A 24,919-nucleotide genomic window follows, 5' to 3' on the forward strand; every position below is an offset into this window, starting at 1 on the left:
CCCCGCGCCCCGCCCCCTGCCCGCCCGGGGGGCGGGGCGCCGAGGCCTGGGCGGGGCGGGGCCGGCGCGGGGGCGGGGGCGGGGAGACGCGGGGAGGCCCGGGGCAACGCGGGAGAGGGCACCTCTAGAGGATGTGGGGAGTCGGAGGGGCAGCTGCGCCCGAGAGCTCGGGGGCCCGGGGGCGGGGGCGAGCAGGGGGCGTGTGCAGGGGGGACTCGCGGCCAGAGAGTGCGGGCGCTGGGTGAGGGCAGAAGTGGTGGGCGATGATGCGGAGGGGAGCGCGGGCAGGTGCTGTGAGGGGCAGTGTGTCGTAGGAAAGGTGGGGGTGCGGTTGCAAGGATGCGCCAAGGTGCGGGTGGGTGCGGAGGGGAGGGAGTTGAGTGAGGATGTGTGTGAGGCTGTGAGCGTCCAGGGAGAGGGAGTTTGCTGGGGAAAGTGAGTGGGAGAGGTGCTCCCCGGACAGGTGGAGGTATTCCGTGGGTGAAGGTGAAGTGGGGGTGCACATATTCCACAGGGGAAGTGAACGCATTCTAGACGGGGAGTGAAGGTGTGAGCATGGAGTGGGGTATAGGAAAGGTGAGAGTGAGACGTAGTCTGGGGACAGGTGAGTGTGAGGTTGAGAGTGTCATGTGACAGGCTGTGAGCTGAGCCACCTTGAGAGCGAAGGCAACAGCCTGCTGTCTGGGCAGGTCCTGGACCTCCCAGGGCAGGGCTAGGCTGGGCTGGGGTCAGGACTCACCCTTCCACCGGTCCTCACCCGGAAACTCCGTGTTTCTGCATCATTCCTGGGGTGGGAGAGGCTCTGGTGGACGCCCAAGCGTCTAGCCTCCCCACCCTGCGTCCCTACTCTTCCGGCCTCGACTGTCTATGCGCTCTCCCATCGTTGGTGCTGACTCACTCCTCCAGACTTGGGTCCCTTTTCCCTCCTGGGAGGTGAGTCTCCCCGAGCCCCCTTCTGTGGGACTTTGTAGACCTGGTGCGGGGTTATCAGTCACCCTTATGAGCCAGGAAGAGTGAGAAACCAGAGAAGGTAGGAGACGTCAACCTCTTCTACCATCGTTTGACAATCAGGGAAACTGGGATATGCCAACTGTGAGAATGCTTTACCTCCATCACTACCCCAAACTCCTCCATTCAGGCCCTCCATCGGACTTCAGCTCCTGGTACCCTTCCTGTTCTCAGTCCCCAGAATCCTCTCTCTCCTTGGGACCCAAGCTCCCATCAGTCTCTACGTGCCCAGGACCACAGCTCCAAGTGACTTCTTTCCAATTCTCACTTTACCTTTCTGTAAATTGGAGAAAGGTGTTGGGTTGGATAATCTCCAGTCCTCCCAGAGCTCACAGTCTGTGTGCTGAGATAGGTGGGAGAGAGGTGTCCAACTTGGATTTGGGATACTGGGTTAGGGAGTAGCTAAGGGTTGTTTTTCCTCTCAAGAACCTATAGGTCCCCCACTCATGGTTCTAACCAGTGTCTCCAACTCCAACTCCAGAGGATGTTGGTTTGGCTCTCATCAGTATTTTTTGGGCCCTACCTTTTCTTCCACATGAGGTTGTCCTGTCCCAGTCCTACTCCAAGTTATTGTATCCGTTGGGATTTTCATGCAAGTGACAGAAAATTCAACCCAACTGGCTTAAGAAAAAGAGGATTGTTTCACATATAAAAAAAGTCTTGGGTATGATTGACTCCAGCATGATCTGTCCTAAGGATAAATGGTCCCCTTATGTAGTAGGATGACTGGTCAATACCCCTGGGACCACATATTTGGGGCTTCATATTTGCAGAGGGGTAGAGAGAAAAAGGCTTCCCAGGTGGCGCTAGTGCCGGCCAGTGCAAGAGATGCAGGTTTGATCCCTGGGTCAAGAAGATCCCCTGGAGGAGGGCATGGCAACCCACTCCAGTATTTATGCCTGGAGAATCTCATGGACCTCTGAGCCTGGCAGGCTACAGTCCATGGGGTCGCATAGAGTCAGACACGAATGAAACCACTTAGCACACACTCACATAGGTATATGCCTGAGCTTCCCGGGTGTTGCTGGTGGTAAATAATCCGCCTGCCAGTGCAGGAGATGCTAGAGATGTGGGTTCAATCCCTGGGTTGTGAAGATCCCCTGGAATAGGAAATGGCAGTATTCTTCAAGTATTCTTGCCTGGAGAATCCCGTGGACAGAGGAGCCTGGCGGGCTATGGGTCATAGGGTCACAAAGAGTTGGCCACGACTGAAGCGGCTTAGCACAGCATACAACACAGAGAGAAAAAGACAGGCAGACTGAGGGAGCCAGGCAGTGGGATCCTGAGCGGAGATAAGAGACTTGAAGAAGCTCCTTCAGCAGAATGAGGAAATATTTTTTTTCCTTAGAACCCTCCTTGAAACCTTCCATTGGGTCTCCTTGGTCCAGATACTGCCACCTGCCTATTACTGAACCAACATCAATGGCCAGGAGATGAGATGAAACTGATTAAAGTAGATATGAGCCACAGGCTCCCTCTACCCCCAGGTCAGAGGTGACATTAGATTTCTCAAGCAGAAGTAGATACTGGGGAGACAGTTGCTGTCCCTGCTATTTTGGGTGGCGGGGTGGGCTGCACACTGTGGGCTTGACCATTCTTGGGTTTTTGAAGTCTTGGGATGGTTCAGAGTTTGTTATTTGTTTTCTCAGCATCGTTCTGCAAGATAATAGAAAATATATTGGTCTCTGCCCCTGGTTCCTGACACAGAGCTCCTGAAACCCTTGTAATTACCTAAGTGATAAGAACACCAGGAACAGCTTTTGTTCTAATAGTTAGTCTTTGACCCTAGCTCCTAACTCAGGTCTCCTGAAAGCCTTGTCATTTCTTGGGTGATAAGAGTGTCTTTTGTTCTAATATGTGACTTATGGTGGACTCCTAAATGAGGGCTGGTCCCCCAAAAGACCCAACTATGATAACAAACTTGAGATCTTCAGCTCCACTCCCCATTCTCTTGAGATGGGAGAAGGGCTGAAAATGGAGCGAAGGATCCATGATGCCTTCGTTATGAAACCTCTGTAAAAATCCCAACAGTATAGGGTTCAGGGAGCTTGTGGGTTGATGAAGTGACACGCATGAAAAGAGAATGGAAGCTGAATGCCCCTGGGCACAGACCTTGCCCTGTGCATCTCTTCCATTTGACTGTTCATCTGTATCCTCTATCGTATTCTTTTATAATAAAGGTAAGTCACTGTTTTCCTGAATTCTGTGAGCCACTCTAGTGGGTTAATCAGACCTGAAGAGGGGATCATGGGAACCTCTGGTTTGTAGCCGATTGGTCAGAACCACCGCAGTCTGGACTTCTGATTGTCATTGGAAGTGGAAAGTATGGGACTGAGTCCTTAATCTGTGGGATCTGAGGCTATTTCTGGGTAGACAGTGTCAGAATTAAGTCATAGAGCAGCCAGCCAGGGTCACAGAGAATTTCCTGGTGGGGGGAAGCACTCCCCACATTTGATGACCTGAAGTGCTGTGAGTGTGATCCTAGTGTGAGAGTCAAGGAGAAACACAGAAGAAAGACACAGTAGGGAGAAACTGAGTTGTTCCCTCTACAGAAAGGAGACTGGATGGGCATTTCCCCCCAGTACGCGTTCCCTCCTCCTTTGTCCTTTCCTAAGAGAATCCTGATTTTGTTCAGGCATCAACTTTTCTTTAACAGCCAGCTGATGTGCGGGAAGTCCTAGGAGTAGGGTCTGAATATACTTTGTTAAATAGTGTGGCTCCATGCCCACTTCCAGTGCAAGGGGTGGGGCATGAAACAAATCAGGCAAATAAAACGCGGGAAAGGCAAGTCACCCTGGAAGTTTTGGGATAAGCTTTCTTTGTTTTAAAAAAGAAGAGAAGAGATGGCCCTTTGTTATTGCTTCCAAATGTGGGTGTGATGCCTGGAACTGCAGTGGCCTTCTTGGGGCCATGAGGCAGATATGCTTGAATGGATCCTTTAGGACATAATGGAAACATTGAATAAGTCAAGCCAGGAACTGCTCTAACTCATGATCTCTTCTGTGAAATCATCAATTTCCTCTTTGTTTCAACCATTTTGAGTTGGGTGTCCTTTTAAATACAGCCCTGACCGCCATATTGCCTGCAATTCAGATAGAATACATGGAGGCAGCCCTGCTTACAGATTAAAACATTTTAAGTGGTAGTTTTCTTTTTCAGTTGCTTCCCCATCCTTGTGATAGGATCTCTCTCATAGAGGTTGTTTTCTCAGCTCCGCCTGAGTGGGTTGCCTACCATGAGAATTGCCTGAGTGGTAGATGCCTATTTACAACATGCACAACTGTATGTCATGACTTTGATATAAACTTTCCTGGCCATAGCAGAGGAGGTTGTTGGCAGAGTCCTGACCCAAACTGGACTCCACCAGAGAAGAGTGAGAAGAGTCTGTTCATTAAAATATTATAACCAGACAGAAGTAGTTCTTAGTACTTGACATTTCAAGGGCATGTTTGGCTACTGTGTTTGAGGCAGGAGGTAGTCTGTGAAGAGACAAAAATAAGGTGAAAGCCCAGTCCATGAAGGAAGTCACACACTCAGAGTAAGAGAGAGTGACACAGAGAGGCAGATTTTGCAAAAGGGAGACAACATTGATTTCACCCAGCTTTTCAATTCTGTTTCTTGTCCCTGATGCAGCCCAGAGACCTAGCTCTTGCCTGGATTCTAAACTTCCAATAATGCTGTCATTTTTTGCTTAAGTCAGCTCAAACAGATTTTATTTCTTGCAACTGAGATCCCTGAACAAAAACTTGGGAGCCATTAATGATGAGGTCCCGATCACAAGGTCTGGTGTAGAACATTATGAGAAATTTATCTCTAGCCTCAATAGCTGCACCATGGGACATGTATTTCCATCCTTTGATCCCCAGTGTAGGGCATCATGGGAGACAGAATCCTACCCTCCAGCCTCTGCCACAGGGTCTCATGGGAAATGCAGTCCTAGCCTCACTTTCAGCTGTAAGTCATCGTGGGAAATGTATTCCTAGCCTCCAGTCTCTGCTGTGGGAGTATCATGATGAATGCAATCCTAGTCTCCAGTTATCACCCAGGGGAGCAACCTGAGGGTCCCTAACCCACACCTCAACTGTCTCAATAAAACAAGTACACTTCCCTTAGACAAAAAGGTAAGGAAGTCATACTCCCCCTCATTTCTAATAAAAACCTCACTCCGGGCAAACTTGTTAAAAACACACACACACACACACACACAGAATTGATTATACCTTCTAGCTGCTTTTTCTTTTTCTTTTTTTTTACAAGACAGGAACAAGAGAGCGTTAACCACAAGACACCGGTATAAGCTGACGGGTCTTCAAAATTGGGACAAGGGTTGCTCTGTAGCTCATTACCATCTCATTGTAATATTAAGATCTCCGCCCCGGGCACCATATTGGTACAATCCAATTCCTGTCCAGCCACCAAAGGGTCACTCAAGGGCAGAAAAGAGGAGTGCATTCCAGGAAATCATTACTTATTTCCACAAATCAGTGTGACACGAGACCCCCGCCCCTAATAACTCTTCTTCACCCTTTTCTATAAAAAGCTTGTCCCCAACTTGTAATCTGGGAGAAGGTATCTTTAGAGCATAGGAGATCCAACCAGTCAATCCTAAAAAAAGTCAGTCCTGAATCTTCATTGGAAGGACTGATGTTGAAGATGAAACTCCAACACTTTGGCCACCTGATGTGAAGAACTGACTTATTAGAAAAGACCCTGATACTGGGAAAGATTGAAGGCAGGAGGAGAAGGGGACAACAGAAGATGAGATGGTTGGATGGCATTACTGATTGGATGGACATGAGTTTCAGCAAGCTCCGGGAGTTGGTGATGGACAGGGAAGCCTGGCGGGCTGCAGTTCATTGGGTCCCCAAGAGTCGGACATGACGAGCAACTGAACTGAACTGACCCCTTCTCCATTCCTGGACCATTGAATAAAAATCTGCCTTGCAACAAACTTCTGGACTCACTGGTGTGGGAGGGTGGCGGGGCGGGGGGTGGCGGAGCAGGAAGTGGGGGTCGCTTTTCAGTAAGTTTCTGCTGCTGTAGGGAATCACAGCAGAATGGTGAAAGTAGCCTCAATTTTAATTATGCAGCATCTCAGAAAATGTCATCTTAGCCTCATCTCTGCTTAAAGGTATCATGGGAAATATAGCCTTAGGCCAGGTTTTGTTGTAAGGTACCACCCAGGATGTCCTCTTTCCTTCCCTCCCTTCCTCCTTTGTTCATGTCCTGGGCTCTAATCTAGAAAATGGGAATACAGTAGTGAGCAAGTAAAAGGATTTACTCTTTATGGAGATTCTTGTGGGGAAAGTTAGCAAAAACCAGACAAACAAGTGATTATTCTAGCCAACCATTGCAGCATAACAAAATACCCCAAAACTCAGCCATGTGAAACCACAACCTCTTTATTTTATGATTCTGTGGGTCAGGAGTTTGAACAAGGCACAGTGAGGTCAGTGTGGATTGACTCCTCAACGGACTGGGGCCAACAGCCAGAAATGGATGAGCTGCTTCATCTGGGGCTATATATCAGAAACCTTGGTTCTGTGTGGGTTGAATTGTGTCCCCCCAAAATATGTTGAAATTCTAACTCCCAGGTTCTATGAATGTGACCTTATATGGAAATAGGGGGACTTCCATGCAGGGGGTGCAAGTTCGATCCCTGGTTGGGGAACTAATATCCCATATGCTGAGGGGTACAGCCAAAAAGTAAAAAAAAAAAAAAAGGAAAGAAAGGTAGATTGGTATATTAAGATGAAGTCAAACTGGATTAGGGTGAGCCCCTAAATCCAATGACAGATGTCCTCATACAAAGAGAGAGATTTGGAGACTCACAGCCATATTGACAGGAAAGAAAGTCATGTGATGACAGGCGGAGACTGGAGTGATGGATGCAGCCACAACCCAAGGACTGCTGAGGATTGCCAGCGAAGAAGGCTGAGTGCTGAAGAATTGATGCTTTCGAACTGTGGTGCTGGAGAAGACTCTTGAGAGTCCCTTGGACAGCAAGGAGACCAAACCAGTCAATCCTAAAAGAAATCAACCCTGACTGTTCATTGGAAAGACTGATGCTAAAGCTGAAGCTCCAATATTTTGGCTGCCTAATGAGAAGAGCTGACTCATTGGAAAAGACCCTGATGCTGGGAAAGATTGAGGGCAGGGGGAAAAGTGGGTGACAGAGGATGAGATGGTTGGATGGCATCACTGACTCAATGCACATGAGTTTGAGCAAAATCCAGGGGATAGTGAAGGACAGGGAAGCCTGGCGTGCTGCAGTCCATGAGGTTGCAAAGAGTTGGACATGACTGAGCGACTGAACAATAACCCAGAAGCAAGGAAGAGGCCACAAAGGATTCTTCCCCAGAGCTTTAGAAGGAGCACGATTCTGCCAACACCTTAATTTTTTTTGTTTCTGACACCCAGAATTTCTGTTGTTTGAAGCCACCTTGTTGATAAGCTTGTAGTCACTTATCATGGCAGTCCTAGGAAATGAAATCAGTTGGGTTTTTCAGTTCTCCCGCACTTTGCATCTGCTAGGGTTGCCATGTCCAGGGTAGCTCCTTTGTTCATTTGGCTGGTGCCTGGGCTGAGATGGCTTGGACCCTCTGGGGCTCTCTCTCCATGTGGCATCCATGCCCGAGTAGCGTGGGTGTCCTCAGGGCATGGCAGTCTTGGTGCATGAGGACATGGCGATTGGCTTCCCATGGTGCCACTTCCACCATATTCTAGTTTTGTAAAATTTATTATTATTTATTTGGCTGTGCTGGGTCTTAGTCATGGCATTCCAACTCTTAGTTGTAGCATGTGAGATCTAGTTACCTGAGCTGGGATCGAACCTGGGTCCTCTGCTTTGGGACATGTAGTCTTAACCACTGGATCACCAGGGAAGTCCAAGAGGTGATATTGACCCCATCCTTTTAGGCCACCACAATGACAGTTGGTGATATATGATTTGTGTGTGAATGTGCTCAGTCATGTCCAGCTCTTTGTGACCCCATGGACTGTACCCCAGGCTTCTCTGTCCATGGGATTTCCCAGGCAAGAATATTGGAGAGGGTTGCCATCTCCTACTGCAGGAGATCTTCCTGATGCAGGGATTGAACCCTTGTCTCTTGAGTCTCCTGTGTTGGCAGGTGGCTTCTTTACTGCTGAGACATCTGGGAAGCCTGGATATATGATTTGAGGAGATCTTAAAAAAGAAGTCCTGTCCCTTGGAGCGGGGACGAAGGGGTAGGTTGGGAGTTTGGGATTAACATATAACACCACTCTATTTACAATGGGGCTTGTCTAGTGGTTCAGATGGTAAAGAATCTGTCCGTGATGCTGGGGACCTGGGTTCGATCCCTTGGTCAGGAAGAGCCCCTGGAGAATGGCTCCCCATTCCAGTTTTCTTGCCTGGAGAATCCCACGGACAGAGGAACCTGGTGGGCCACAGTTCATGGGGCCACAAAAGAGTGGCCTGAGCAGCTAACACTTTCACTTTCGTGTATACGTATAACTGAATTATAGTGCGGTACACCTGAAACTCACACAACATCATTAATCAAGTATACTCCAATAGCAAATAAAAATTGAGAAAAGAAAAAAAACCCTGTCCTCCACCTGCCCCCAGATACCATGGAAAATGTTCTTTTTCTTCATTAAACCATAGGGTCTCGGGGAAACACAATTTTATCTCTGCGGGCTTGCCTCAACAAATCATGGAAAACATGAATTCTGCCATGTTGTACTCAAAGAGTACCATTGAAATGGTAGTTCTCACAAAAAATAAATTAAAAAAAGAAACAAAAGAAATGGTAGTTCTGGCTTTTTCTCAGTTGGCCTGAGAGCATCCTAGGAAATATAGCCTAGCCTTTATCTTCTGCCCACAGAGCAGCAGGGGGATGAAGTCCTGTCCTTAGTCCTCATGGCAGGGCTCCCAGGGGTCATCACCTATTCATCTCCTGTCTCAGAGCCCCCTAGGAAACGCAGACGTGTCCCTTTGGAGCAACAAAATAGTCTTGACCTTTGGATGTGGGAGAAGAGACTGGAAGGTTAATGCTTGGGTCGGTGAGTTGGAAAGTTGCATTTGGAGGCCAGAAATAGATGTGGAGGTGGCTTTGGGTGGAAGGCTGCATGGGACAGCTCCCAAGGCCGGGGGTCTCAAATGCCTGGGTCCTACCATATGACCCCCTAATTCCAGGAGCCTGTGAGAAGGTGCCCCCCCCTCCCCATTCATCCTCTCTGGAGAAGGGCAGATCTGGCCTTGTTCGCTGGTTCAAAAATCTTTATTTCAGTATAAAATATTAAATAAAACAAATATTAATTAATAATAACAATAGCCACAACACTATCAATAATCACATGAGCTCGCTCCTGCTGGCCCGCAGCCTTTTGTTAGCTTTTCTCCTTTGGTTCTCACAGTTCTCTCTCTGGGCAGCTGGGAAAATTGAGGCCCAGAGAGGGCAGCCCGCTGGCCTGAGGTCACATAGCAAGTTGGTAGGGCTAGGAACTGAGGGAAGGGCAAAGGGGTCCCCTGGATCCAGCCAGTGTGGTGGGAATGTGGGGTTCAAGTGCAGAGGAGAGTGGCTCCCCAAAGTCTGGCAGTCAAGAGCAGGCTGACAAAGAAGCTGAGGTGGGCAGGGCTGGTCTGGGGGGCACCCCCCTTGCGGGGCTGGGTGTCCCTGGCTGGATGGTTACAGCCATTTCCAGTACAGCAGGAGACGTTGACGTGGGTGAGGTCGAAGGCTTCAGCCACGTGGAGGCTTTGGCACCACGAGGGGGCTGCGCAGCCTCTGATGGTGTAGCTTGGGCTCCTCAGTCCTGAAGAGAGAGATGGACCATGTGAGACTCTGAGCTCTCGGGGCTGGAAACTGGAGTGCTCCCTGGGTGACGCGCCACCTCGTGGTGGGTGCCACCTGGAAAAAGCAGTTTTAAGTCTGGTCGGGAGACCCCTGGGCTTGCCCTCAGACCCTTCCAGGGGCTCTGTGAAGTCAAAATTAGTCTCATAATAATGCTACAACTTCATTTGCCTCTTTTTTTTTTTTTGCTCTCACAAGGGGTTTCCTAAAAACCCAAGGGCATGCGATCTTGCAACAGACTGAATGCAGAGGCAAATATGAGGGTCCAGCTGTCTTCTATTAAGCCAGACATTAAAGAGATTGCAAAGAACAATGTCCATCTTCTCACTCACGTTTTTTTCATTTTGGAAAATGTCTCCTTTTTTATCCCCCCCATAAAAATAGGTTCACATGTCATGAGTTTTCGATTGTTCTTTTAAAATGAATAAATACATTTTAAAAAGTCTCTTGGTTTTCATTTCTAAGGCAGTAAATAGCTACAGATGTAACTGACACAAATAATAAGTTTTAAGAGCATCAAGGAAATTTGAGACCCCAAAGTTTGAAAAGCTCTGGAATAGAGGAACCTGCCCAGGACATCTCAGGATGGAATCTCATGAGGTCCACAGAAGTCCCACCCACCCACGGAAGTTCCACTCCTCCACAAAGAAATCCACTTGTCTGTAGTGCAGATATCCGCTTCCTAATGAAGGCGTCTTAAGTCCTTGCTACACTTTGCACCCTCCTGAAGGAAGACCTACCTTTTTCAACAAGATGATCCACCTCAATTAAGTCCAGTTTCATAGGAGGGTACCTCTTGCAGAAACCCCCCCACCCCCCATAAGTATCCAAGTATCCTCACCTTTAGTGCCTGTGGCTTCCAGACATTGATTCATAGGGCCGCGGCAGTCAATGAGGAAAGTTTCTTCAGAGGAACACTCGTGGGTGCTGTTCCCCTCACAGCTGTAACACTGCAAGCCGTTTGGTGGCAGGTTTTGAAGCTCCAGGACTTGGGAGAAGATCAATGACAGAGAAACCAAGGAAATTAGCCCAAGGGGTTTCCCACCATTAGGTCTCCAGGACTCCCACCTCTCAGCCAGAGATGTCATGGCGCTCCCTTGTGGTCAGACCTTGGAACAGCACCCTCTTTGGGCGGCGTGGGGTTGGGGGTTGGTTCTCTGAGGCTTGTGACAGAAATCCCGACTCCCAGCTCCCCATGAACCCTCACCTGCCTAGACTCTGGGTAAGGCGAAACAGTCCCTGCCTTCAGAGAACTTACGATTTAGAGCTACACTGTCCCCGGACTTTCCTAGTGGCCCAGTGGTTAAGAATCCACCTGCCAATGCAGGGTGCCTGGGTTCGATCCCTGGTCCGGGAAGATCCCACATGCCGCGGAGCAACTAAGTGTGGGAGCAAGAGCTTTGGAGTCTGGGCTCTAGAGCTGGAGAACCACTGACTACTGAACCCCGCGTGCCCTAAAGCCTGTGCCCCGCAACAATGAGAAGCCCACATACCGCAACTAGAGAGTAGCCCTGTCTCTGCAGTTAGAGAGAGCCCATGGGCAGCAACAAAGATCCAGTGCAGCCATAAAAAGAAATAATAAATAAATAATAGAGCTACACTGTCCCATATGATAGGCACTAGCCACATGTGGTTGCTTACGTTGACACTAAAATGAATACTAAAATGAATATGGAATGAAATCCAAAATTCAGTTTAAGTGCTCAACAGCCATATGTAGTAGAGGCTTACTGCATTGGGTGATACAGAAATTTCCATCACCATGGAAAGTCCTATTGGCCAATAATTGTTTGCAGAGACAGAATAACACAAAGGATCTAGATTATACTCAGGGAGGGCAGAGTTAGGGACATCTTTCCTGAGGATGATGCTTTAAAACTGAGATCTGATGGAGAAATAGCCAGCCAGGCAAGCTCCTAGGGGAGATGTGTTCCTGGTGGAGGGTACTGTATGTGCAAAGGCCATGAGGCAGACACATGCTGGGTTACAGAGAGCATAGTAGAACCTTCTGACAGCATTTTAAAAGCAAGCGGAAAGCATTGAAGTGTTTGAGGAAGAGGGACATGCTTTGATTTACATTAAAAAAAAAAATCACTCTTGCTGCTGTGTTGAACGTAGGCTGTAGGTTAGCAGGAGGGGCAGCAAGGTCATTGCAACAATCTAGGCAAGAGGCCATGATGGCTGGGACCAGCGTGGTGGGCAGTGGAAGGATTCAAGAAGATGTAGAAGTAAGCACAGGTCTTGGTGAGGCTTTGATGGTCTCCTTGAATTCCCACAAAATCTTTCTTGAGAAAGGGCTTAATAGGCCCTTTTTTTTTGTTTTCAGAGAAGGAAGCAGAGTGGAGGGTTTACGAGCAAGCAGCCTGAATGCACCTCTCTGCCCCCAATCCTAGGTCTTATGCCAGGTCCCCTGGCCCCTTACCTGGGCCCACATTGCATTTGGTGGTGTTGCAGCACTGCAGGAAGTGGAAAGTGTGGTTATTGTGGAATCCGGTGGGGCCTGGGCAGCCAGGAAGGATGCCACAGCCTCTCACGTGGCGCTCATCCCCTGGACTCTCTGTGGGGACAGAGGAGGTTAGATTGTTGCTGAGGAGCTGGGACTGGATTTGTCACCTGTCCATCTTCTGCTTCATCCTTCACTATAGGGCTCTCACTGTATGAGGGGCAGCCACATATCTAACCAAGATTCTAGCCTCCGTGGGTATCGTCGGGGCTTCCCAGGTGGCACTAGTGGTAAAGAACCTGCACTGCCTGGCAGTGTAAGAGACATGAGAGATGCGGGTTCGATCCCTGGGTTGGGAAAGTCCCCTGAAGGAGGGCAACCCACTCCAGTATTCATGCCTAGAGAATCCCATGGACAGAGGAGCCTGGTGGGCTATGGTCCATAGGGTCACCAAGAGTCAGACATGACTGAAGTGACTTAGCATGCACACCTGGGTATAGTCATGTGGCTAAGTTCTGGTCAATATGATCTAAGTAAAAAGGTTTACAGAACTTGCAGAAAGGAGAAACTTTACAAAAGCAGGGCCACCCGCTTTTTGCCCCTTCTTTCCTCCCTTCCTCCTTCCTGGAACTTGGATATGAGGTCTGGAGCTCAGGCAACCATCTTGGACCATGAGGCAAATGGAAGCAACAGGTAAGAAATGAGAAAGCAGCTGGTGACTGTGGAACTGTCTTAGTGGCCCTGGACTTCCCGTCACTGGGCTTCCTGTGTGAGTACTAACTTTCTACCTTGCTTACCTCCCTGTGATTTGGGGGGGTTGTTGTTAAGTGCAGCCTTTGGGAGGAACAAAGCTGGGAAGGGGAGTTGCTGGCACGTTGGGGCTCACCTTTCAGGCTCTGGTGGGTTATCACATCCACGCACTTTTCTCCAGAGTTGCGGCACTGTAGGCTCTGGTCCCAGCCCCTCTCACAGCTGAGGTCCGTCGAGGCACAGGAAGCACATTCGAGGTAGTGGTTTCTGGGAACAGTAGCATCTGGGCCTGTTTGGGGAGGAGCAGGAGGGTGAGACCCCACGGGAGGAGTCCTAGAGACCCATCTTGCTAGAGGACTCACCTGCACACCGGTTCTTCCTTATCCCACTCTTCAGCCAGGCAACAAGCTCTGCCCATCCTATCTCCTAAATTTTCCTAGGATCCATGCCCTCCTTTCCAGCTCCATGACCAGGTCAGACCTCCTTCAATACCAGCTTCCTCCCTAGCTTCCTGGTTTCCATTCTTGCCCTGCCCATCCCAGTGCCTCCCACATGGCTCTAGAAGGATGCTTCTAATACTCAAATCGAACCCTGTCTCTCCTCTGCTCAACTCTTCCATGGGTCTCCAGTGCCTCAGAATAAAATCCAAGAAACTCAGCGTGGCATTCAAGGCCCATCAGAGACTGGTTCCTGGCCACCCTTCCTGCCTCATTTCTCTCCCCCACCTGCTCAGACTCTACCCCGGCTTCCCTCAGTCCCCAAGTGTAAGTGCTGACTCCCACCCAGCCTTTGCTTCTGCACAACACTTTACCCTGCTCCCTAATTTCCCTATCTCCTACTCATTCTTCAGGAGTCATCTTCCCTAATTTTTACCTCCTCCAAGAAGCCCTCCTTGACCTCCTAGGCTGAATTAGGTGCCCCTCTGGGCTCCCTAATCCCAGCTCTGTCTACTCCGGATCATCTCTGTTTGGACTAAGTCCCAGGTAGAGCCTCGGCTGTCTTGTGTGCCAACATGACCCAGCACAGGGCCAGGGCCAGAGAAAATATTCAATAAATATTTATTAATTATTTTTTGTTTTTGGCTGTGCTATCAACATATGGGATCTTAGTTCCCCGAATCCCTTAGAAACCCGCAATCCCAGCACTGGAAGCACGGAGTCTTAACCACTGAACCATCAGGGAAGTCCTACAGCAATAGGACTTCCCAATCGAGTCATAGGTCAAAGTCTTACTTGACTGATCTGTGATAACTTTGCCTCTCACATGGACCTTCCCGTCTAGGCCAAGTGGATGAATTACTTTTTCCTGGAAATACCGGAGTGATTCCTCTGCCCAGACCTTGGCTCACACCATCCCCAAGCCTGGCATGCCCTCTCCTTCCTGACCCCAGATATCCAAGTTTGAGTTTGAGCCAAGTCTTAGAGAAATTAGAGAACTGTTTCAGCCAAGACACTTAACCGGCAGGCCAGCAGCTGTAATTAGGTGAATCACTTACCTTCAAAGCCAAATCTTCCCCATCCCTTCTCCAAAGAAAAATAACTAGAAGAAGGCCAACAACCTATATCTTCTCATATGAACCACCATGAAAATGAAAATATAAATTGCCATCACTGCCAATATAACTGTCTCATACCACCCATGGGTCTCCTTTGTGAGTTCTTCTTATGTCACTCTTCTAAATGTGGATGATATCCAGGCTCGTCTGAGGTCCTTTTTTCATTTCTCATGCTATATACTCTCGCCCATTGAATGTTATCCATTGACATTGCTTCATCTCCACCTATCTGCGGAGAAATCACAAATCTCTCTCCAGGCAAGACTTTCCTCTGAACTCCACACCTGTACGCCCATGGGCCTCCTGGCGGTCCCCTAGCTATCTGTCAAACACCTGAATCTCTCCCTGTCCCCAACAAGACTCTCCATTTCTCCAAACTGCTGCTTCTCCTGAATTCCACGTCTCTGAGGTGGCCCCATCTGGTCTCCCAGGGTAGAAACTTGGCAGGCTCCTTGATCTTCCATACCTAGGCATCAATCTAATTACTCCCACTTCCCTATCTTCTGTAATCCTTTTGCCATATTGCTTCTGATCTCCATTAAGCATGTCCTATTGAGCTCTTAATTTTAGACCCTGTTCTCTATTTCCTTTTGGACTCATTTTAAAATGGATTCCAGATTTCTGCTAAAAATTATCCTTTCCTCTATTTTCTTGAAGATATTGATCATAGCTGTCTTAGACCTCCCCTGTCTAATAACTCCAATATCTGATTCACAAGTCTCTTTCTGCTGTGGGGTTTTTCTCTCGGTTTCCCCAGTCGATTGGTCCTTTCTATTTTCTTCAGGATACCTTGTATGTTTTGATTAGATGCCAGACATAGATAACAACTTGTAAAGGCTTTAAAAGATTTTATCTTCTGCCAAAGAGAGATTAGGTTTTCTTCCTGTAGAAACTGGATGTAGGCATTTTTGTGCTACGCTTAGTCACTCAGGCATGTCCAACTCTTTGCGATCCCATGGACTGCAGCCCACCAGGCTCCTCTGTCCATGGGGATTCTCCAGGCAAGAATACTGGAGTGGGTTGCCATGTCCTCTTCCAGGGGATCTTCCCAACCCAGGGATCGAACCCAGGTCTCCTGCATTGCAGGCGGATTCTTTACTGACTGGGGCTGGTCAATTTCTGGTTTTGCCCTTATTCTTAGGATGTGGTCTCAGAGGAAAGCCTGAAACTTCTCTTTCCAATTTGGCAACTTCAGTCTCCCAGCATCACATGCTCGCTGGAATTCCTGCTCAGTTCTGTAGTTTCCCAGATACTATTTTCTGTGGAGTTTCTTGGAGTCTAATGCTATGCACGTATGGCTTGCCAATGACTTGAAGGAAATCTGCAGATTTGGGGACTCCCTTTTCTGTGGTTCCATGCATTCCAGGATTTTACTTCTCGTTTTCCAGACACTCTGGCAGCCCCAGATTTCAACCTCTGCCTTCTCAGTCTAGCGACAGTCTCTTTCTATCTGCGTTCTGCTTCCCTTCCAGAGCAGTGAATTGGCAAGTGCACTCAAGGTAAAAGCCAGCTTGTCCGTGGAATGCAACTTCTGTGCTTCCCTTATTTCAAGGATTGGAGCACCTCTATTTCCTCTCTCCATTTGCTGCTCTTGAGTGACTTCAGTGATTGTTTATAATTTATCCAGCTTTTGTAACTGTCATTGGTGGTGGATTGCGGGGTGGGGCGGGGGAGGTTGGTCTCAGACAAGTAACTCCACATGACCAGAACTGCATATCTGCCCTCACCATCTAACCCATCATTAAGTTATGCTTATCTGCCTGCTAAATAGCTCTTAAACCCATCCACTTTTCTCCATCTGCTGATCAGACAGACACTGTCTTCTTCTTCTTTTTTTGTTTTTAGCCACACCATGTGGCATGTGGAATCTTAGTTCCCTGACCAAGGATTGAGCCCATATCCCCTGCACTGGGAGCATGAGGTCTTTGCCAAGGAAGTCGTACACTCCCTTCTTTATCTGGACAACCTCACACACCTCCAGGTTGGTCTCCCCTAATCTACCTTCCCTCCATCATTTCTTCCTTCCAATCTGTCTTCCACTCGGAGGTCAGAATGCGTGCCTGCTAAGTTGCTTCAGTCTTGTCTGACTCTTTGCGACCTAAAGGACTGCAGCCCGCCAGGCTCCTCTGTCCATGGGATTCTCCAGGAGAGAATACTGGAATGGGCTGCCACATCCTCCTTCAAGGGATCTTCCCGACCCAGGGATTGAGCCCATATCTCTTATGTCTCCTGCATTGGCAGTTGGGTTCTTTACCAATAGTGCCACCTGGGAAGCCTGAGGTCAGAATAACTTGTTCATAAATACAAATCTGATAGTGACCCTGTAGCCTTTCATGACCTCCCAGTGTTCCCCAGATGAAGTCTATGTTCCCCACCACAGTCCAGAAGGCCTTGTATAATGTGACCTTGCCAATTTCATCAGTTCCTCTTGCCCCATCTTGTCCTTCCTCCAGCCATGCTAGTTTCACTCTCTCCTGTTGCTTTTGTATCTGCTGCTCCTTCTGTCTGGAAAAACCCTTTCCACTGTCTTTTTAACAGCCTGACTCCTCCTCCCTCAAGATCCAGCTTCGCTGTTGCTTCCTGTAGGAAACCTCCTTTGGCCTGAGTCATTTATCTCCTCTAGGGTCCTATAGCCCCTACTCATAGTTATCCCAGCTCTGATCACTCTCTGGTCCCCGCGTCCCCCATCTCAGCCCGGATGATTCTGGACTGTGCTTCCCTATTACAGCTCTGACTTCTCTGGTCTCAGTTTCCTGTGTCAGGGTCCTGACACTTTTCTCTGTGCTTCTCTGATCCCAGCTCTGACTGGGGGCAGGGCAGTCACTGTCTGGTGATGGTCTGTCCTGCCCCCTCCCCCACCTCCCCCCCTGCCATATATACAAACACTACTGGACTATGAGCCCCAGAGGGGCAGGGCTCAAGGCTGTCTTGGCCATTGCTACGTCCCCAGCATCACAGAAGAACGGTTGTGTCTGACTCTTCCTGACCCCGTGGGCTGTAACCCACCAGGCTCCTCTGTCCATGGGCTTCTCCAGGCAAGAATACTGGTGTGGGTGGCCATTTCCTTTTCCAGGGGATCTTCCTGACCCAGGGATTGAACCTGGGTCTCCCACATTGCAGGCAGACTCTATCTACTGAGCCACCAGGGAAGATCTCCCAGAAGAACAGGATTTGGTTTAACCAACCATTCTAGTCACCAGAAGCAAGGTAAAATGGCTTTAGAAATTGGGCTGACATAGGTATATCAGTTATTTTTTAGAGGTTTTTTGTTTTTTTTTCCAGCACCTTGAGGCAGGTGGGATCTTAGTTCCCCAACCTTTACTGACTGGGATTGAACCTGCACCATCTGCAGAGGAAACGTGGATTCTTAACCACTGGACCATCAGGGAATTCCCTCAGTTATTAAGTCACTGGATTGACAGCTGCTGCCTAAGCTCCCTGGTGGACCCCTGACCATTCCCAACCTTGTCTTTAGACCCCTTGCCTGCATGCTAAGTTGCTGAGTCAAGTCCAACTCTTTGTGACCTCATGGATTGTAGCCCACCAGGCTCCTGTGTCCATGGGATTCTCCAGGCAAGAAAAATGGGTTGCCATTTCCTCCTCCGGGGAATCTTCCTGATCCAGGGATTGAACCCACGTCCGTTACATCTCTTGCATTGACAGGTGGGTTCTTTACCACTATCGCCACCTGGGAAGCCCATTAAAATCCCTATGTCCCCAAGATCCACTAAAGGGGAAACACCAGGCCCAGTAGGAGGCCTTGAGGGAAATAGGTCCCAACTGGTCAATGTCCTCTGCACTGACCAGTACTGTTAAATATTTTGGTTGTTATCTCTGATTACAAGTGTTCCTGAGACTCAACTGTTAGTGTTTTCCTTTGGCAGATCTAACAGAAAGAGGAAGCCGACATCCTCTCTCTTGTCACTTCCTTGAAAATAAACATCTGATTCAACTCCCACCAACAGATGAAAGTTTGAGGTCAGGATCAGTGAAAATCTAGCAGAATCAGGGCGGATGAAAAACAAGGGAAGAACTCAGTGCAGACACAGGTGCTCTGTTTACTGATGTCATTGTGACTGGACTGGTCTTAACACATTTCCTTTCTCACCAGGGCCAGAAAGAGGAATCTCTGCTTGACCCTGCACCATGGTCTACTCCTTCCTATCCTTCCTCTCCTGTGAGAACTCGGAGGAATTTGAGCCTTTCTAAGTCTTTTTCTTACACTGACAGACCAGAGCCTAAAGTCATGAAACTCTACAAAAAGCCTTGCAAAAGTTTCTTCACATTCTTTTTTTATTGCCCTGCTCAAGGATTGATTCTAGGGAACTTTACCAGCCCATGGCAGCCTGTCTGGCTCCCTCCTCTTTTGACTTCTTTTAAGGACTTTGAGTCACTGGCATCTCTGATCTTTGTATCTTGGTCCCTTGCTAAGATACGAAGCATCTGTCGCCTGAACCATCTCCTGTCCCATGAGAACAATGAGATAGCAAAATGTCAGTGAGGTAACTCACCTACCACCCAAGTGGGTGTATGTATATACAGCTTCTTAAAGGCCGGTGATGCATCTTACAAATGACAACCACACATACACAGACATAGAAGCAGTACGGGATAGGATAGGATGGGATGAGTTTGTACTTGGGAGTGAGGCTGGTGACAGTTTGAGATGAGTTGGGGTTGATTGGAGGATGGGATTAGAGTTAAGTTCAGGAGGAGGATGGGTTTGAGTTGGAGAGTGTTGGGGATAAAATGAAGCTGGGGAAGGGATTGGGGTTGGGGATGGAAATGGAGTCAGGCTGGAGATGTGTTTAGGATAAGGAAAGATTTGAGCTGGGGGATTGGTCCTGGGGTAAGGCATGGAGCTGAGGTTGGGGTGGCCCCAGACTGGGGATAAGACCAGGGTGATGTTGAGGTTGGGATGGGGATGTTTTGGGGTTGGGGATGGCAAGGACTGTCCTACTCACCAGGGTTGGGCTTGTTGCACAAGTCTGACCTGCACACGGCCTCTGAAAGGGTGATGATCTGATTGCCAGTCCGATAGCTCATGGACCTGTTGGTCTTCTCTGGATGGGTACAGCCTTTTTCCACCACATTCACCTCGTTGATGCCTATGAGGAATGTCTCTTTGTCACCCCCAGAGGCTCCCTGGACCCCACCAGCCTCTGACTCTCCTGGTTATAAAGTCACCTGCTCCCAGGACCGAACCCTGCCAGGCCTCTCCTCTTACTTGAGTCCAACTCTGTCTTTTCTAGACTTACCCATCCTCCCCATCAACCTCTTATACCAGAAGCCTACTCTCTCTTAGTGACAACACTATACCTGGGACATTCTGGATCCATCAACTCCTCCTTCCCAGCTTGGAGATCTTAACAGAGAGAGGCTTCTAATAGGAATCTTTAAAGGAAAATGCTTACCAAAAAGTATAAGAGAATGATATAATAAATAATGTGCATTAGTCACAAAACTTTATAGAATATTAGTATTTTGTAATATTTGTTTCAGATTTTTAAAAAGAGAGAAACCAAGTTTAAAAGATAGTTAAAGCCTCCTGCTTACTGCCCTCCTCCAAATCCCATTTCTCTTATTCCCTGTCTGAAGGCAACCACTGATATAGGTAATTCTCACACCTGTGTATGCAGAATATGTTATTGCTTATTTTGATTGTTAAATACTATTTCTAGTAAAAGGTGTCCAACTCTGCAACATACTTTTTTTTTTTCTCTTTTAATCTTACATTTTTGAGATGTATCCAGGTTAATACTTAGAGCCCTGTGTGTGTGTGTGTGTGTGTGTATGAGTCACTCAGTCCTGTCGGACTCTTTGTGACCCCCGTGGACTGTAGCTCGCCAGGCTCCTCTGTCCATGGAATTCTCCAGGTAAGAATACTGGAGTGGGTTGCCATTCCCTTCTCCAGGGGATCTTCCCAACCCAGGGACTGAACTTGGGTCTTCCACATTTCAGGCAGGTTCTTTATCATCTGAGCCACCAGGGAAGTCCCCGACAGCCCTAGTTCCTTCATTTCAGCTGCTGTGGGGTATAATGTGTGATTATACTTTAAGGTTTCTCCTCTGCTGACCCTAACTTCAGTCTTTCCAGTTTTCCGTGTCACAAATATGAGGACTAGGAACATCCTTTTACATGTGTCTCTAGGCAAGTGTGGCCAAGGTTCTTTGGGGTCTCTACATTCCTTGAAGTTTAACTGCTGCTTGTAGGGTATGTTAATCTTTATTTGTATCAGATATTGCCACGTGGCTCTGTTCCATGGATGAACCAAGTTACCTCCCTAAAAGCAGAGCCCGCAGTTCCACAACCTCATCGATCTCAGTACTGTCAGATTCTTAAATGCTTGTCCATCTGATGGGCGTGTTAGGGGCCTCAGTGTCTTTTTTTCATGCGTATTGCCCTGATGACTCGTGAGATAAGGTTTCTAGGTCCCTCCCTTTCCCTGCCCCAGCTCACCTTCCCACACACGCAGGACGGTGGTCCTGCAGAGGTCCTGACCAGGAGCACACTCTTCAACACTGCAGCTCTTCATGTTCTTACACTGTAAGCACCGTAGGCCCCATGAGGCTGGGGGCAGAGGGAGGCGACGGAAAAGAGGTGTTATTGCTCTGAGCCAGGATCCCGCCCCACTCACCCCCTCTACCGCCCCCTACCCCGGCCCCCTTTAAGCCCCAACACCTGGACCGAATCTCCAGGCCTTGTGCACTCAGGTTCAGGCTCCACTTTTGCCCTGCCTGGGTTCCAACCCGCTATGCTATCTTTAGGCCAACGTTTTACTTTTGTCCTTTACCCTATTCCCAGCCCACCCCCCCACCCCCCGCCCACAGGTCCTTCCTAAGTCCAGTCCTCGCTCGCTTTCCCTTTAATTCTAATCGAGGGCCCGGGCCATCCAGAAAGTGAGATTCCCACCCTCTCTGCGGGTGCAGACGTCTAGCCTAGTCCTTTACCCTCCCCTCCCGCCGCCGCGCGCCTGGGCCTATTCCACCTCGCGAGCTCTCCTAGGGGTGTTCTAACCTCACCGACTTCCGCCGATCTTTACGTTCTACCTTCGTCCCTGCAGCTCTCCCCACTAACGCCCACTGGTTCTCCTCGCTGTCCTAACCTCTCCCCAGCTTTCTCCCGCCACGCAGCCGTCCGAGAACTTCCAACTCCTCCCATCAGCCCTGCGGAGATTCTAACCCCACCTACCGGGGCCTCCCCCGAAGCTTTCCCCCGCCCCGCAGCGGCTCTCGAGCTGCTTAAACCCCGCCCACTAGGGGCTCGGGACCTGTCAGCCCCACCCACTGGTTCCGCCCCGAAGTTCTGACCCCGCCCACCACCTCCTCCCGGTTGCTATAGTCCCGCCCTCTGGCTCCCCTGCCGAGGCTCAACCTTGCCCCTCAGACCTCGCTTGTGGTCCCTTGCCCGCTCCAAATTCGGAGTCCCTTAAATTACTCATTCTAGGCCTCCCGCGGTCCAGAAAACCTTCTGGATGTCATTCAACTCCTACCCCCCCGGCCCGCCCTCACAGTTCCAACTCAACTTCCTTTCATTTTTCGACCCGTTTTCCATTTTCCAAAGAAAGGATTTAAGGGGTCCCGTCGGCTAGACTATAGTGAAAGGGAAGGAGCCTCGAAGTACAAGCCCTGTTTCCCTGGCCCCTGTCTCTGCCAGACTCAGCCTGACTCTCTTTAGACCGTGTGTAAAATGAGGCGCTGTCCTCCCGGTCTTACGAAAGTGTGTGTGGCGGGGCGGAGGTGGGAGGGGGAGGGATCTGATACAATGGAGGGGGCTGTAGGATCCGTTTCGGGTCAGAATCCCACTTACAAAGGCTGGCTGTGTGGCCTCGGACAAGTTAGTTAACCTGTCTGTGCTTGTTTCTCTGTAAAAAGGGGTCAAAATAGTTCTGCCCCCCCCCCGCCCCCCGCCAGTCGGAAATTGCCAAGAAGAAACTTAGAAGAGTGACTGGAATAAAGAGCGTATTCACTAGATGATGTCTGTCGTTAAGCTCTTTTGCTCAACAAATATTTCCTGAGCCGCTACTGTGTGCCCGGTTCTGTACCGTTGGCGGTGGGGGTGGGGCCGGGGAGCCGAGAACAGGAGAATTATTTGATTGTGGGGTGGGGACGGGGGACTGAGCCCTCCTCCTCCGAGTCGTCAGATTCTGAGCTCTCTTCCCCTCTCTTCCCCTCTCTTCCCCTCTCCCTTCCCCGCCGTCAGACCCCAGTCCCCAGCCTAGAGGTCCGGGCACCTTTGCCCCTACCTGGAATGTAGGCGTGAACCAACAGCAGTAGCAGCAGCGGCTGGCCCATCTCCGACGGTGGCTCCGGCTCGCGATCTCCCTGCACCTCTCAGTCTGGCCCCCGGAAGGAGACAGTTTTGTGGCCCTGGGGGCTCCTCCCAGAAGTTTGCGAAAGAGCGAGTCAGCCCCAGACGCGTAGGTCATTCCTTCTCCCCGCACCCCCACGTCCCCCGCCTCCCCTACCCACCTTCCCACCCCTCCCGCACCTTCCTCAAAAACTTCCCTTACCAGGGTGTGGCCAGCCGGGGGTACGGGAGCTGACCCTGCTCTGACTCACGTTGGCGGTAGTCACACTGTCCCCGGACTGCCTGGGTGTGAATTCCAATTTTCTCTCAATGCCACATCATCTAGGGGAAGGGACCACACTCTTTAAACTAAAACTCATCCCTTCGGGAAATTTGACTATTAGATATTATAGGGCTTTCCTTAGTCTTGTTAGGAAGGATCGTGGTTATATGGGAAAGCGTCTTTCTCATTTAGAGCTGCAGGCTGAAATATTTGGGGGCGAAATAATACAGTGTCTCCAATTTACTTTAAAACACTTCAACCAAGAAGCAGATATTGCTGTTATGACAATGGTTTTGTGGTTATGCGGGAAACTTGTTCTTGTACTCTACAGATGCTGAAATATTTAGAAACTGAATGTCATTGTTGGATTTGCATTTGCCTTAAAATACTTTAGGAAAAAAAAGAAAGGCAAAACATCATTGTTTAGTTGCTAAGTCGTGTCTGACTCGTTGCAACCCCACAGACTGTAGCCCACCAGGCTCCTCTGTCCATGGGATTTCCCAGGCAAGAATACTGGAGTGGGTTGCCATTTCCTCCTCCAGGGGATCTTCCCAACCCAGGGATTGAACCCGAATCTCTGCACTGGAAGGCAGATTCTTTACCACTGAGTCACAGTTATTTATTTATTTTAATATTTATTTGGCTGCACTGGGTCTTAGTTCTGGCACGCAGCATCTCCGATCGTCTCTGTGGCATGAGAACAGACCGTGGGGGTTCCAGTTTCAGCTAGTCATTAGCTGTGCAACCTTGGGTATTTTACTAAACCTCTGAGATTTTGATGTAGCATGTGGGATCTAATTCCCTGACCAAGGATTGAACCCAGTCTCCCTGAATTGGGAGCATGGAGTTTTAGCTGCTGAAACACCAGGGAAGTCCCCATAATAAGTTTTTAAAAGAGAAAAATAAAATACAAAACATGAAATAGCCTCTCCCTCCCAGTCAGAGCAATTTAATGCAGTAGAATTAAATGCCTGAAATGGTCACTGGCCCACATGGAGTGCCTCAACAACCTCTGTCAACATTTACCAAGGACCTGCTCTCTGCCAGGCACTTTAGAAGCAGTCAGCAGAAAAGTCCCTGCCCTTGTGACAGTAGGGAGTAAATATGTATTACCTGGTCTATCGCCGTCAGACTGTGGTAAGTAAAATGCAGAAAAACAAATCCGGTTGAAGGAGGCGCAAGGGTAAAGTGAGGTGAGGTTGGTTTTAGGCCAGGTAGTCCTGGAGGGCTTTCCTGAGGAGGTGACATTTGAACAGAGGCTGAATGTAGTGAGAATAGCTGTTCAGACAGATGGTCCAGGAAGAGTTCCAGGGAAAGAAAACAGTTAGTACAAAGGCCCTGAGGTGGAAGCGGACCTCATGAGACCTAGAAACAGCAGAGAGGCCAGTGTAATTGGAACAGAATGAAGAAGGACACAGTAGTAGGCTGTGAGTAAGCAGTAACCTCTACCACTGCAATAATGATTAAACTATTGTTATTCTTACTAATGCATCAAAGCCTTAAGGTACTCATTTTAAGATAAGATAAGAAAAGGACTTCCCTTGTGGTCCAGTGGTTAAGAATCTGACTGCTAATGGAGGGGACATGATTTCATTCCCTGGTCCAGGAAGATTCTACATGTTTTGGGGCAACTAAGCCCATGCCCTAGAGATAGAAAAGTGTATATTCTTGCACAGTGCCTGGCACTGTGGTAGAGCTCAATAATAATAATAATAGCAAGTGCTCAATAAAAACCGTCACTGCCATTGTTATCC

At 49.0% G+C, this 24,919-nt stretch overlaps 1 protein-coding gene across 4 annotated transcripts; it reads right to left on the bottom strand.

Moving 5' to 3' along the window:
- Positions 1 to 9,256: 9,256 nt before the first annotated feature.
- On the bottom strand, positions 9,257 to 23,231 carry PLAUR (plasminogen activator, urokinase receptor). 4 transcript variants are annotated; one of them, XM_043899364.1, is made up of 8 exons: positions 23,106 to 23,124; positions 22,839 to 22,972; positions 21,053 to 21,163; positions 19,558 to 19,701; positions 13,175 to 13,327; positions 12,268 to 12,402; positions 10,687 to 10,833; positions 9,257 to 9,807 (listed from the first exon to the last, which is right to left on the bottom strand). In XM_043899364.1, the coding sequence occupies exons 2-8, from the start codon at positions 22,885 to 22,887 to the stop codon at positions 9,554 to 9,556; spliced, it is 993 nt and encodes a 330-aa protein (XP_043755299.1). In that variant the 5' UTR covers positions 22,888 to 22,972; positions 23,106 to 23,124; the 3' UTR covers positions 9,257 to 9,553. The 4 variants fall into 4 exon arrangements, with proteins under 4 accessions (XP_043755299.1, XP_043755301.1, XP_043755300.1 ...); XM_043899367.1 differs by having other exon boundaries at positions 9,664 to 9,902; positions 23,106 to 23,231; XM_043899366.1 differs by lacking the exon at positions 19,558 to 19,701 and having other exon boundaries at positions 23,106 to 23,222.
- Between the last annotated feature and the right edge of the window lie 1,688 nt (positions 23,232 to 24,919).

The sequence above is a fragment of the Cervus elaphus genome, chromosome 4, assembly GCF_910594005.1.
Source record: "Cervus elaphus chromosome 4, mCerEla1.1, whole genome shotgun sequence".
NCBI classification, from domain to species: domain Eukaryota; kingdom Metazoa; phylum Chordata; class Mammalia; order Artiodactyla; family Cervidae; genus Cervus; species Cervus elaphus.